The 16,509-nt window shown below is 36.4% G+C and overlaps 1 protein-coding gene across 1 annotated transcript in view; it reads left to right on the top strand.

Moving 5' to 3' along the window:
* LOC149792312 (uncharacterized) overlaps positions 1–16,509 on the top strand; it is a 162,779-nt gene that overhangs the window by 128,467 nt on the left and 17,803 nt on the right. The window contains exons 9-10 of the mRNA XM_089970887.1: positions 3,815–3,951; positions 13,390–13,522. Of these exons, the coding sequence (XP_089827013.1) occupies positions 3,815–3,951; positions 13,390–13,522 (270 nt within the window). The remainder of the gene's footprint in view (positions 1–3,814; positions 3,952–13,389; positions 13,523–16,509) is intronic.

Raw genomic sequence — 16,509 nt, 5'->3', positions numbered from 1 at the left:
AGTCAGGAAGAGACATTCTGGAAACTGTCCTCACATTCTAGCAGAAAGGTACACACACTTGAAATTGTCCTAATTTTATAGGCAGGAAGGTATGCACAGTGCTTTCTTGCATATCCAACCTAGGACAGTTTCTTTTTACCAAAGGCAATTGCTATTAGCACAAATTGCATACTTTGCAGTCAGATATTTTTGTAAGTTGCCTTTCTTATCTCAGTGTTGATGTGCTTATTTTTAGGCAACAAAGCACACAGTCTAATTTAGGATTCATAAGGTACACACCAATCCTAGATCAGCTTAGAGTGGAAACACACACAATGCTGTACTAGATTGATTTAGGCTGGAAACACACACAATGCTGTACTAGATTGATTTAGGCTGGAAACACACAATGCTTTACTAGATTGACTTAGATTGGAAACACATAATGCTGTACGAGATTGACTTAGATTGGAAACACACAATTCTATACTAGACTGACTTAGATTGGACACACATAATGCCGTATTAGACTGACATAGATTGGAAACACACACAATGCTGTACAAGATTGACATAGATTGGAATACACACAATGCTGTACTAGATTGACATAGGCTGGAAACACACAAAATGCTGTACTAGATTGACTTAGATTGGAAACACATTCGTTTGATGTGCATAATCTGTGCACCTACCCAAGATTGATTTAGGCTGGAAACACACAATGCTGTACTAGATTGATTTAGGCTGGAAACACACACTGTACTAGATTGACTTTGATTGGAAACACACACAGTGCTGTAATAGGTTGGCATAGGCTGGAAACACACACAATGCTGTACTAGATGGCATAGATTAGAAGCACACAAAATGCAGTACTAGATTGACTTAGATTGGAAACACAGTCATTTGATGTGCATAATCTGTGCACCTACCCAAGATTGATTTAGGCTGGAAACACACACAATGCTGTACTATATTAAATTAGGCTGGAAACAAACACAATAATTTGATGTGCATAACCTGTGCACCTACCTTAGATTGATTTAGGCCAGAAACATACAATGTTGTACTAGATTGTTTTAGGCTGAAAACACACAAAATGCTGTACTAGATTGATTTAGGCTGGAAACACACAATGCTGTACTAGATTGATTTAGGCTGGAAACACACACAGTGCTGTACTAGATTGATTTAGGCTGGAAACGTGCAAAATGCTGTACTAGATTGATTTAGGATGGAATCACACACAATGCTGTACTAGATTGACTTAGGCTGGAATCAAACACAATGTTGTACTAGATTGATTTATTCTTTAAACACACAATGATGTGCCACATTGACTTAGATTGGATACATGCACAATCATTTGATGTGCATATCCTGTGCATCTACCCTAGAGTGATTTAGGCCGGAAATACACAATGTTGTACTAGATTGTTTTAGGCTGGAAACACACAAAATGCTATACTAGATTGATTTAGGCTGGAAACACAATGTTGTACTAAATTGTTTTAGGCTGGAAACACACAAAATGCTGTACTAGATTGGTTTAGGCTGGAAACACACACAGTGCTGTACTAGATTGATTTAGGCTGGAAACACAAATTGCTGTACTAGATTGACTTAGGTTGGAAACACAGTGCTGTACTGGATTGATTTATTGGCTGGAAACACACACATTGCTGTACTAGATTGACTTAGGTTGGAAATACAATACTGTACTAGACTGACTAAAGCTAGAAACACACACAATGTTGTACTAGATTGATTTAGGCTGGAAACATGTAAAATGCTGTACTAGATTTAGGTTGGAAATACACAATGCTGTACTAGACTGATTTAGGCTTGAATCACACACAATGCTGTACTAGATTGATTTAGGCTGGAAACACACACGATGCTGAACTAGATTGGTTTAGACTGGAAACACACAGTTGGCTGGAAATGCAATGCTGTACTAGATTGATTTAGGCTGGAAACACAATGATGTGCTAGACTGATTTAGGCTGGAAGCACACAATGCTGTACTAGATTGATTTAGGCTGGAAACACCCACAGTGCTGTACTAAATTGATTTAGGCTGGAAAAACACAGTGTCATACTAGATTGGCTTTAATTGGAAACACACATAATACTTGAGTGTCTATAATATGTACGTCTTCCCCAGACTGACTTGGGTCTGAAATACTTATTGTACAAATGCTGTACACCCAATGCTAGATTGGCTTAGGTTGGAAGCATGCACAACAGAGAGTTTATATGCTGTACACCCAATATTTGATTGGCCTAGATTGGAAACACACACATACACCTTAGAATTTATATGCTGTACACCCAATATTTGATTGGCCTAGATTGGAAACACACACATACACCAAATAATTTATATGCTGTACACCCAATATTGATTGGGCTAGATTGGAAACACACACATACACCTTAGAGTTTATAAGCTGTACGCCCAGTATTTGATTGACCTAGATTGGAAATACACACATACACCTTAGAGTTGTCCTAGATTGGAAACACAAACATACACCTTAGAGTTGGCCTTGATTGGAAACACACACATACACCTTAGAGTTGGCCTAGATTGGAAACACACACATACACCTTAGAGTTTATAAGCTGTACACCCAGTATTTGATTGACCTAGATTGGAAACACACATACACCTTAGAGTTGGCCTATATTGGAAACACACACATACACTTTGAGAACACACACATACACTTTGAGTTGGCCTGATTGGAAACACACACATACACCTTAGAGTTGGCCTAGATTGGAAACACACATACACCTTAGAGTTGGCCTAGATTGGAAACACACAAATACACCTTAGAGTTGGTCTAGATTGGAAACACACACATATATCTTAGAGTTTATAAGCTGTACACCCAATACTAAATTGGCCTATATTGATAATGCAGTACTTTTGTGCGTATAATCTGTACACCTACCCTAGATTGGCTTGCTTTCATGTTCATCAGCTGTACACTAAAAACAGACTGACTTATAAAACTGGAAACACGTGTAACTTTTGTCTGTTTGAGCTGCCATATATTGAACTCAGGTACCCTAGGGGGTACTATAAAATTTTGGTATGGACTTCTGTATATTAAAGATAGGTAGCCCATAGTGACCACCACATTGCTGGCTATGGGCTATCATATATTGAATTCATGTAGTCCACAGGGAACAATTGATTGGTGGTTCTGAGTTACTGTATTAAAGTCAGATAGCCCACAGGGTATGGGCTACTCTTTATTGAAGCCCAATGGAACTTCCAGAATGCTGGACATGGGATTCCATTTATTGAAATGAGGTAGCAGTTTCATTGTGTCTTAGTTTAAGGGACGATTCGTTCCAGGTATTTTGGCCATGGTTTGCAAAAGAACATTTGTAGAACCAGGTCTTGATACTTAGAAAAAAGAGAAGACAGTGTCAGAAGAGGGATGTAAACATCTAGAAGGGGTGTAAACATAGGTGGGGCCAGATGGGTATTTTGGACTTGAGACAGTGAACAAAATCTAGAATAGAGACCAGAGTTTGTGTTTGATTCTGGAGAGAATGGGTTGGCAGTGGAGGGTACAGAGCAGGGGAGAGGAGTGTTCTGTTCATCGTACTCTGTGTTTGATCCAAGCAGCTTTGTTCTGAATTTTTTAAGTTTCAGTATTAGATATTGAGATGAACCAAAAAAGGTCAACAGAACATGGCATCATATATTGATGCCAGTCAGATGTATTTCTTATAAGTAATAGTTAATATTAATTAGATTTTAATTCTACATTTTTAAAAATGTATTTTATCATATTTTATTATTGTGTAGGTGCCCCCATGCCTGAGTATTCCCTGCCATTCCAAGCGGAGGCTGGCATCCATCCAACATTTGAGGAAATGCAAGAAATTGTGTCTCGAAACAAACAACGGCCAAAATTCCCTGAAGTCTGGAAGGATTACAACCAGGTTCTCTTATCTTTTTCTTTTCTTGAGGTAGTCCAGAGTGACTTCTCAGACTGTTGTAATAATATTATGGTTCAGTCCACTAAACAATTTGGCGTTGTAACATCCTGTAACGTGTTGCGAGACCTACCATACTGTGAATATGTTAGGTGTGCAAAGCAGTATGACAAATGACAGGTAGAGTAGACTGTTGAATGTGTAACACTTGTAAACCACTGTACTTATTGACACATGGAGTTAGGCCCTGTTGCACACCACTGTACATATTGACAGGTGAAGTAGACCCTATTGCAAACCATTGTACATATTGACAGATTGAGTTGGCCCAAGTAAATGTGTAAGCCATGCAAACACTTTAGTAGTTGACAAGTAGAGTAGACCCTATTGAATGTATAACACTTACAAACCACTGTACCTTTTTACAGGTGGAGTAGGCTCTAATGCACACCACTGTACTTATTGACCACTTTAGTAGGTCCTAATGCAAACCACTGTACCTACTAACAGGTGGAGTAGGCCCTAATGCACACCACTGTATATATTGACCACTGGAGTAGGTCCTAATGCAAACCACTGTACCTATTAACAGGTGGAGTAGGTCCTAATGCAAACCACTGTACTTATTGACAGGTGGAGTAGGCCCTAATAAATGTATAAGGCATGCAAACCGCTGTAATAGTTAAGTAGAGTGCACCCTAATGAATATGCAAAACTTGCAAACCACTGTTCTTATTGACAGATGGAGTACTGTACCCATTGACAGCTGGAACCGCTCTAGTGGCCTAGTGGTTAGAGCGGCCACCTTGGATGAAGGAGGTCATGGGTTCAATCCCCGGCCCAGTCATACCAAAGACTTACAATAATGGTACTTACAGCTGCCTTGCTTGGTGCTCAGCATTAAGAGGTTAGTGTTAGGACTGGTCGACCTGGTGTCAGGATAATGTGACTGGGTGGGACATCATGCTACATGTCTGCGGCATGATGCCCCAGTGCTAGACATCACTTTAAACTGCCACACTGCAGACATCGTAGCAGTATGACTGAAAAATTGTTAAAGCTATGTTAAAAATCCAAATTACACACACACACACACACACACACACACACACACACACACACACACACACATTGACAGCTGGAATAGGCACTGTTGCAAATCACTGTACCTAATGACATTGAGTAGGCCCTAATAAATATGTAATGCATGAAAACCACTGTAATAGTTGACATAGTAGACCCTAATAAATGTGTAATGCATGCAAGCCACTGTACCTATTGACAGGTGCAGTAGACCCTAATGCAAACCATTGTACCTATTGATAGCTGGAGTAGTCCTTAACGCAAACTACTGTACCTATTGACAGGTGTACGAGGCCCTAATGTAAACCACTGTACCTAATGACAAGTGGAGTAGACTCGAATGATTCCTTAAATCATTCTGGTGATAATACCTCACTTTCCTAATTCATGCAAATTTTGCACTGCCAAGATTGTGTGATTCAGAGAGTATTGTAATAAAGGTCATTTTAGTCTGTCCTCATTTATATACTTTATCCCTTGGAGTACATTTGTATTTTCTTTGTCGTACCATCCTTAAGATTACTAATGTCTGTTCATTTCCATGTCATAAAACTGACTAAACATTCCTTTGTTCAGTCATCCTTAAATACTGACAAAATCTAGACACCAGATCAGTAGATTGGTTTTGTAATCATACGGTTTTTATTTTTAATCAAATGTTAAACTTTTTAAGGGGAATGAAAAAGAAAACACATGCATTTTTGCCATAATATATATGTTATTTTCACATTAAACAGCATGTTTGCAGCATGAAGCAGATTCTGATGGCGAAGGTTAATTGAATAAATAATGATATTGGTCTGTTTCTGGGAAGGGGAGGGGCTAGAATCTGACTGACATTGTGCTCAGCCACAAAATTTGCAAACAAAAGTCTCTGCAAGTGACACTATATCCATTATTGACCCATTCTCAAACAAGGTGTGGGTATATTTGCTACAGCATAATCATTTTTCCCAGTCTCAAACAAAGTGTGGGTATATTTGCTACAGCATAATCATTTTTCCCAGTCTCAAACAAAGTGGGGGTATATTTGCTACAGAATAATCATTTTTCCCAGTCTCAAACAAGTTGTGTGTATATTTGCTACAGAATACTCATTTTTCCCAGTCTCAAACAAGTTGTGGGTATATTTGCTACACAATACTCATTTTTCCCAGTCTCAAACAAGGTGTGGGTATATTTGCTACAGAATAATCATTTTTCTTATGCCTGCATATACTTGGTGATGTCATTACTTCCTCGATACATTTTCAAAAATCCACTCTAAGACCTTTGCTTTTTGCCAGCACTGTCTTAAACTCTGATTTCCAAGTGACGTTGAATACTGATACTTATTTTTAGCTATGCTAGTTATAGACCAGAAGTTATATGTTGTGTGTAGTCCATCTGTCTGTTGTCTGTAGCCCACCTGTCTGTTTGTAGTCCATCTGTCTGTTGTGTGTAGTCCATCTATCTGTCTGTAATCCATCTGTCTGTAGTCCATCTGTCTGTAGTGTAGTCCATCTATCTGTTTGTAGTCCATCTATCTGTCTGTAGTCCATCTATCTGTTGTCTGTAGTCCATCTATCTGTTAGTACAACTTCATTATCACTATTCCTTCTAAACTACACAGAGTATTGCCATGAAACTTTGCAAACATCTTCCTCCCATGGTCTGGTTGGGCTTTAAAAAAAATGGCGCCACTCAGACATTCAACATGGCCGTCATGGTGTCCATCATGAAAATACTGTTATTTCTTGTCCTCCTCATTCATATGAACATTGGGATTTCAGTTAAAGACTTCTTACGATGTATTGTTGGTCCTAAATGAAAATGGTGCCAATCAGATGTCCAATATTGCCACAGTGTCCATTTTGAAAATCCTGTTATCTCTACTCTGTCTGAATGGAAAGTATTGACAAAGACTTTTCACTAGAAGACTTCACATGTTATCTAGTTAGTCCAAAATGAAAACATAGCAATCTGATGCTGAATGTAGCCACCACAGTGGCCATCTTGACAATCAAATCTTGTTATTGCTTCTTCTCCTGAATGGAAAGTCATATTGCCATGGAGTTCTCACCAAAAGACTTCTTATGATGTATGGTTGGTCCTAAATGAATTGGTGTCCATCTGATAGCCATTATGACTACCACAGTGGCCATCTTGATGATGCCATAGTGACCATTTTACAAATCTTGTTGTTTGTAATCCTAATGATTGAAAAGAAATATTAACATGGGCTTTTCACCAGAACACTTACGATGTATAGAATGTCCAAAAAGAAAATGGTATTGATCCGATGTCCAATATGGCTGACCACAACAGGGGCCATCTTCAAAACTGAGTTATAACTACTTCTCCCTAAGATGTCTAGTCGATCCTAACAGTGCCATTCAACATTCAGTATCATGCATCATTGTACTGGGCATTTCACTGGTTGAACAGTTCAGGATCCCATTAGACTGGTATTTCATTGGTTGAACAGTTCAGGATCCCAGTAGACTGGTATTTCACTGGTTGAACAGTTCAGGATCCCAGTAGACTGGGATTTACTTGTCTCTGTATTGTGTGCACAGAATTCATATAAATGCCTTTTTTAGTTCATGTTTTTCAAATTTTTTAATTTTCATAAGTGATAGATTTCAACTGTAAAATGTTATGTCCGGTAGATAATCTCTAACATGGTATTTAGCATGGTATTTTGGTTCTATCACTGATAACACTCGTGCATGTATTTAACACCATTTCTGTCAGTAATCACTACTCCCAATGTCGTGCAGTTCAGTACATATTACATTCATTCACTTTCATTTAAATATTACTTACATAAATGAGAAACAAAGAATAGAACTTTCTGAGACATAATAAAAGTTCAGTCATAAATACTATATAGGGTTTATTTCTCAGTCACAAATACTACATAGGGTTTATTTTTCAGACATAAATACTACATAGGTTTATTTCTCAGTCATAAATACTACATAGGGTTTATTTCTCAGACATAAATACTACATAGGGTTTAATTTGCAGTCATAACTGCACATATTTCAACTTGATTTGTTTTTAAGTTGAACTTTTAAGTAGATACCCATAATACATTACAAAAAATAGTAGATTTGTGAGAGATTGTCCTATAGTATGTTTTCTAGCCAAAGTTCAAGCTTTTTGTTTGTATGGCTCAAGCAGTGTATGCCATTTCAGACAGAATCAGTTAAATTTGTTTTCTAGCCAAAGTTCAAGCTTTTTGTTTGTATGGCTCAAGCAGTGTATGCCATTTCAGACAGAATCAATTAAATTTTGCATTTGATGGCATATTGTTAGAAAATTGGGAGTATGTCCCTAGAATGACTCATTGAACTAATGCTATAACCCCTGCTCATTGGAGACTGCTTTGTTTTTGTGATATTCACAAACCTATAAATATTTGAAGCTGTGGTTATAGAAAGTAGTATTGATTCTGTGACCACACTTTTAAAGGATGATAACCTCCTGCCATCAGTAACTCTTCCATGATCACTGGATAGTCTCCCTTTAACATCTCTTATTGTCCCCACACTTTTTAAGGAAGATGATGTGATAAGGTCTCACTGGACAGTTTATCTGGTGAATTTTCATCCAACAATGACCAATTACAGAAAAATGAGAATTATTTTACATTGAAGATACAAATAAAAACAAACTAATGATTTTTGTAGAAAGCATACATGTGAGATTTTGACTGCAATAATCAGGTTAATTCCTGATGCAACTGGTGGTTTTTATACTGAACCAACACTGCCACCAACCCCTAAATTTTACATTCATTTTTGACAAGAAATAGCTATTTTGAATATTTTTTTGTGACGAGGCAGCTAAAAGAATCAGTATGTGCCTTATGCATGAATAAAGTTCACTAGTATTATAACTTATTAGCATACTTTTCGTCACCCCTCAACCATCTAGATTTTTAGATATTTACCTCTGTAGCAGATGCACGTAAATACGTAAGCCAAGTCGGCAGTGCATTTGCAGCCCAAGTTAAACATTTGATCTCCAATGCTCATCTAACTGTGACAGGTAGTCACCAAGAAGTCAACCTATTTCCAAGCCTAACTCAAAGTAAATCTAAACCACATAATAGATTTAGCTGATGTGTAAATTTATAAATGTTAGGCTTGTGTTAATTAGGTTCATGCCTTCTACCTTAAAAATTAGGGGGGTGTCAAAATACGAAACTATCCAGTGAGACCTTAAGAATTCAAATAGCAGTCTGATTAAGGGAAAATCTTCTTATTTTCAAAACTTTGACCAATTCTAAATAAAATGCAACCTTAAGAAGTTTAAAATTCAAAATTTTTTGTTTCCTATGATTTATTGAATTTATCGATGACCAAAAGCTATCAAACAGCAACGGCTATGAGACAGCTTCATACTTCATGTATTACTTTCCCCTCGGAAACATACAATTTCCTTATAATATGTCAGTTTCATCATTTTTCGTAGCTAATACACCCGTCTTGTTAGTGCCTGGTGATATCAGAGATATATGAGAGCACAAATAATACAAATCTTCATGCAATCTGAAATAGTAGTGAATAAAAGATGTAAAAGAAGCCAAGCTGAATTTCTTGTACAGTAGCTGCAGAATGCACACGCTAAGTACTTGAAAGAATAATAATGATGCACTGCATATATAAACTGACCAGAACTCTCTCACTGATTTCATGAAGAAGGTCAAATCTATTCTAGAATAGAGAAATCCAAGGTAGACTTAAGGGAGGCAACCCATCAGGTAACATCAAATGTATGGACCAATCTTTGTAAACTGAACCACATCAGTTGGGAAACTTAAACAATGAAATTCTATACCCAGATTTATCCCAGCTATAACAATATGCATGGATAATGTATTTTAAGAACACTAAGAAGGTCACCTTTAAATCATTTTCATACTGGCCGGCACATAATGTTGTTGAAGTTGCTGCTATTTAGAAGTTTGTTTTGCTAGTGGTTGTCACCTGCATAGAATCGAATCTAAAGCAAATAGAAAATCATGGAAAATAAAAAATGGGAGGAGAAAAAACACAATGTAAAAAGGGACATCCATTTAACATAACTCACCAAAAACTTAAACTGGTGCAGATATATTTGTTCCTGTGAAAGCTCCACAACAATTGGCATGCCTGACTCCCAATAAATTTTTGATTTTGTCCTGCTGTTAGCAATATCATTTCGGCAGGTGTGCTCCCATACACCTTGAGGCCTACAAGAAAAACCCCCCCTGAACTTCTTATATATAGGTCATTAGATTTCTGTAAATAAGATGAAATGTATGTATTGAAACATTACATCATGAGTAGATATGGATGTAAGAGCATTAAATTAAGGCAATCATCATAAAACTAGGAAAATATACTAAGTTTGTACTGAAAATGTTGATAAATTGAATAAGTATGTGAAATACTTCAATTAAACCACCTTGCATGAAACTTATAAGGCTTTTGTTGTTCATTAGGAGAATGGATCCGGAGCAATACTTGGTAGCATTAAAACTGTTGAGTTAACTCCCTTCTTCTACTATGATTAAGTGCTGTCAAATCTATATGAAGTGTATGTTTGGAATACCTATGTCAGATTCAAGATATGGAGGTAATTAGGAAATGATTTATGGCACAGTGAATCACATTTGACAAGTCTGAAAAAATGACACCGGTTCTTAAGGTCTCACTGGACAGTTTATCTGGTGAATTTTCATCCGACAATGACCAATTACAGAAAAATGAGAAATAATTTTACACTGAAGATACAAATAAAAACAAACTAATGATTTTTGTAGAAAGCATACATGTGAGATTTTGACTGCAGTAATCAGGTTAATTCCTGATTCAACTGATGGTTTTTATACTGAACCAACACTGCCACCAACCCCTAAATTTTACATTCATGTTTGACAAGAAATAGCTATTTTAAATATTTTTCTTTGACAAGGCAGCTAAAAGAATCAGTATGTGCCTTATGCATGAATAAAGTTCACTAGTACTATAACAGTTTAGCATACGTTTCATCAACCCTCAACCATCTAGATTTTTAGATATTTACCTCTGTATCAGACACACATAAATACATAAGCCAAGTCGGCAGCTCATTTACAGCCCAAGTTATGCATTTGATCTCCAATGTTCATCTAACTGTGACAACAGTCACCAACAAGTCAACCTATTTCCAAGCCTAACTCAAAGTAAATCTAAACCACATTATAGATTTAGCTTATGTGTGAATTTATAAATGCTAGGCTTGTGATAATTAGGTTCATGCCTTCTACCTTAAAAATTAGGGGGGTGTCAAAATACGAAACTATCCAGTGAGACCTAACCTTCATCTATCAGTAACTCATTCTAAGCCACTGGATTGTCTCCCTTTAACATATCACTTATTATCCCCACACAATTAGAGGAGGATATTGTGATAAGCTCATTTGTCAGTAACTACTCCCAACCACTGGATAGTCTCCCTTTAACATATCACTTTTTATCCCCACACAATTAGAGGAGGATATTGTGATAAGCTCATCTGTCAGTAACTACTCCTCAACCACTGGGTAGGAATTCATCAAACTTGGTGCATAAGTCTGCAGGTAGTAGCCATCTATGTATATTTTCTTTACCCCTTTTCTTGGTCCCTGTGAGGGGGTCAGAGGTGAGATATACAAATATTTTAATTACAGTGATGTTCTTAATTCTTCTGCCCTTATGGCTAATTGGGCTAAATATTTGACTGCATTTGCTATAAACTGTGTTTTATGCATTTTGATGACAATTGCTAAATTTAGATTCTCAAAAATCACTACAGAAATTTTAAATAAGTGTTGGCAAAGATGACCCTGGCATGATTATGTTTAGGGTTAATCCCATGTCAGTGCGATATTGGTTATATATGATGCAGATTAAAGTTCTGAAATGGCATCCTTTTGAAATATTGTTAGTGCTACTACTTCTAAACGGAGGATCATATCAGTATGAGCTTTTCACTAAAAGACTTGTGATATATATTTGGTCCTGTTGCAGATCGAAAATCAAGTATTGCTGCCATGGTGGCCAGTTTGAACACCTTGTTAATCACTACTCCTCCTGAAAGAATGACTATATTGACATAGGGTTTGAAGAAAATCACTAGTTGGTCCTCATTGAAAATGGTGTTGATCTGACCATCAGTACAGCCATCATGTCTTGAAAATTGTGTTACTTCTACTTCTTCCAAACAGAAAGGCACTCTGATATGCAGTTTTCACCAGAAAACTTTTTATATGATCTGGGAGGTCCGAAATGAAAATGGCGACGATCTGACCTCTAGTATGACCACCAATTTGGTCTTCTTGAAAATCTTATCACTACTTCTCCTAGAGATATAGTCATACTGCTATTGGTCATCTTGAAAATCTTATCACTACTTCTCCTAGAGAGATAGTCATACGCTATTGGTCATCTTGAAAATCTTATCACTACTTCTCCTAGAGATATAGTCATACGCTATTGGTTTTCACCAAAAGGCTTCTTATAGTTGGTGCTAAATGAAAATGGTGCCAATCTACTTCCAGCATGGATGTCACAACAGCCATCTTGAAAATCTTGCTATCACTTTTCCTTCTGAATTGATGATCATATCTAAGTAGGGTTTTCACCATAAGACTGTTAGGGACCTCGATGAAATTGGTGCTGAACTTGTTATCCAGTATGGCTGAGGGATGGTTTCAACAACCAGCAGTTAAAATGGAGAAATGGTCTTACTTCATATTCCTGGACATTCTTTTTGGGACAGTAGAGCATTATTCCCCTCGAGAGACTCTTGATTATATTTAAAATACATTTATATTTTAATTTTGATACATATAATTGTATATATGGACCATTGTCTCTGAAATAAAGAATATTTATCTTAAATATGGAGACCATTATTATAAACAAACAATTAGGTGACTTTATCTCAAAAAACTAAATTGGACCATCTATGAACAGAAGCATCTGGGCATAAAAAAGTCCATCGGTAATGGGTATTTGATGCTGATGTTGCTTCAGATATGGATAAAGGTACAAAAAAAACCCTTGAACATTGTTTTCGTAACATTTGTGATCAATAGCACTGGAAGAAGTTTCTACAGAAAGTACTCGACTCTCCTAGATATCTTGGCCAACTGCTCTCTTCATTTAGTTGTTAGGCAGATGTCAGCAAGGTGAGAGCTCTTGCACCCACTTGGGTCTCTTATTATTTTGCTAAACTTTTTACATGCATGTCTTGCATTTTGGTGATGACCCCATGGTCAGTGTCTGAATGGGGGAACTGTAATAAAACAGCATCGGTATTTGCCATGAGAAGCCAGGAAAGTAACTTTTGTTTCTCTTACAGGCAGTCCATGCTCTAAAGAGTACCATTGAGGAGTGTTGGGATCATGATGCAGAGGCTCGGTTGACAGCGCAGTGTGTGGAGGAGAGGATCCTGGAGCTGAAGAATTTGTGGACCCTTGACAACAAACACAAAGGTTTCCATCACATTTGTAGAATCATACTTTGCATAATGCATTGTGTTTTTTGTATATGACAACAATCCTTGAAGGTTATGTTGAACCAAGTAGAGTAAAGTGCCTTACCCACGGATATGTCACTGACTATCCAGTATAGGGAATTGAACCCTCACCTGTCTGGTCATGAGTCTAATGCTTCAGCCACTGAACTATGTTAACTTAACCATCAAGTCATCTAGGCCTAATCACTAAGCCACCTCACCTTAACTACTGTACCATATAATTGAGCTTAACCTTTGAGGCATTTCACCTGAGCTGCTAATATACCATAGCTGAACCACTGACAGGCCTACTAACTCTTATGATTGCTGTAAGTCTTAAAAATTTTACCCTTAAATACAAACTTATGGCATACAAGCAAAAACTACAGAAAAATCATTGTCGAAACATCTGAAAAATTTGTTCATCTGTGTTTTGATTTGGATCCGGGTTTCATATTAGATGTAGTGAAACTGGTCAGGGAACCAGACTAACTTTACAGCAGCACATCAGATGCTTTAAACTGCACATATTAGTTCATGTGATGCATCTACATGATAAAACTGTTGATCAGAGATTTTTTTTAAATGGCATCCAGCAAGCTATGCATGTTTAAGACAAAAGAGGAAATAAGCCTCTTGAAAAGTGTTAATAATTAACACAGAAAAATAAAAATGAATATTCAGACTCTTGTGAATAAAAGCTGGAAGGGACACAATTATGTTTATTGGACAGCACATGCCAATTTGAGTATGACTTAAGGCAGGAAATATGATTGCTGTTGTCATGTGAAATGGAAAAAAGAATTTCCAGGAATTACATCATGTTGAGACATAGCAACAAGCCATAGGGTTTGGGACTAAAATTTATGCAACAGTACTAGTATGCATACTTTACAAACAGTTGAACATAATGTTTATCGTTGCTGCACATTCCAAATACTGAACTTTTAATTATGTTTTCTAGCTTTACAATAACAGTTGGTGTTATTTTGTTACACATTACTGAAAACGGTCAAACTTACGGAAAAAAATCAACTGCCTTACTGAGACAGACACGTCAGGGTTGGCAGGTCTGCACTGAGCTCTGCCAAACTCATTGTGCTTTTCTAAGGATTATGAAACACATTAGAGGAGTTTCAAATGAATAATCTTAAGCTTGAAAGACTTACGTTGACGTAGTTTATTTACTTCCTTGTTTTGCAGTTTTACTGGCTTAATATTCTTGATTTGTGCTGGGTTAAAAAATTTCATCATGCCCAGAGCAATTTTTGAGTCAAAATAAAAAAGATTTAATGGTAGCAAGACTGAAGTAATGTAAAGTTTAACAAAATTAAACTAAATTAGACCCAGATTTCTGTTATCAGGAAAAAATGTATATAGATAAACTAAGTTTCAACACAGAAATGGTTTTGTTTATGATTAGCAAAATGATTGTTTTGGCCCAAAAAATAGATGTTTGTATGACAAAACTAAACACAGACAAAAATGTTTAAAAAATGTGATCAAAGCATTGAAATGTAATATGATTGTAATATTTTAATAGAAATCCCTAAGAGATTTTCAATAATTCTCATCAAAATCAAGCCACATGTACCCATTTTTCAATTATTGCATAAACTTCATTTTTCCCAACTTCCATCTTCCTTCTCTTTTGATGACAGAATCCCACAACTAAAAATGACATTTGACATTCCACTTGTGTGTCCAACAGGTAAATAATCATAAGTCAGTCCTACCTGATATCTATAACACAAACTTTAAATTTTTCAAAGAGTAATTAAATTACATAAATATTTGTGTGACAGACAGGCAGTAATTGGTCAACAGACATACCTATGTATTTAATAGACAGAAATTGATCAAAAAACATTCTTATGTATTTGACAGACAGACAGTAACTGATCCACAAAGCAATGCGGACAAATCTGCAAATTTGGATAAGAGCTCTAAATTGGAAGTTGTTGTTTAACTTTGATTACTGTTGTAAATAAACTGACATTTATTATATAACACATCATATATGCAAGCGTCCATTTGATTGGAACAGTTCAAGATGGCTGGCTTTTGGCAACATGGGTTACATTTAGTTAAGAATAAAAAATACTTCAGCAAAAGTAAAAGAAAAAGGATGTTTATTATTTTTAACTGGTATCACCCAAAAATCTCTTGCACAGCGAGATAATCTCTTTGTTTTCTCTTGCCCTAACCATAGTTTAACTTGCCTTGGGCATTTGGCAACTATTAATGTTGAGCCCTGTATGTAAATACTTAATGATAAATACTACACACTTCAGTCAAAACTATATTTTCATGCCACAAGGATTGACCATTGTATTTAGCTCATTTTATTAGACTGTTTCTGCTAAGTAATTCAACTGATATAATGAGTCACTGGTACTTACAAGTAATTTAGCTGATGTAAAAAGAAGCTGTTACTGCCAAGTAATTTAACTTTATTTAGAGAGACATTTACTGCCAAATAATTTAACTTGATATAAAGAGACAGTTACTGAATTTTTTCACTTGAACATGCCCACCCCTTCTATTAATACAGCACTTTATGTCATTGGGGCCCATCATTATAACGCGGTGCCTTTTATAAGAGAGGTATAGTCATGGATCCGATTTAGTATGTATTAGTTAAATTATATGTACAGTGTACTTCGTTACAAGATGGTGTATGATATAGTACAGGGCTGCCATGGACAGCATTATAGTAGAGTGCTGTAATAAAACCAATTTTAAGGAGATTTCACCTCCACCCACCCAAAAAAGAAACAAAAATTCATTGGTACACTCATAGCATTGGCCATAAAGTACTTCCATTTAATAGGATTACTATAGCTTCAAAGAGAGACCACTGTACCATTTTCTGTCTCATCAAATCAGAGGAATTTTATTGTTGTTAGTAAATTTCAGCAACTCAATTTGTATGCCCTTCTGAAGTTAAAAACGCCTTTTTAA

The sequence above is a fragment of the Sinohyriopsis cumingii genome, chromosome 9, assembly GCF_028554795.1.
Source record: "Sinohyriopsis cumingii isolate HCF-2022 chromosome 9, ASM2855479v2, whole genome shotgun sequence".
NCBI lineage: Eukaryota > Metazoa > Mollusca > Bivalvia > Unionida > Unionidae > Sinohyriopsis > Sinohyriopsis cumingii.
The sequence above is the reverse complement of the archived record's forward strand: the minus strand, read 5'-3'. Positions and strand labels throughout refer to the sequence as shown.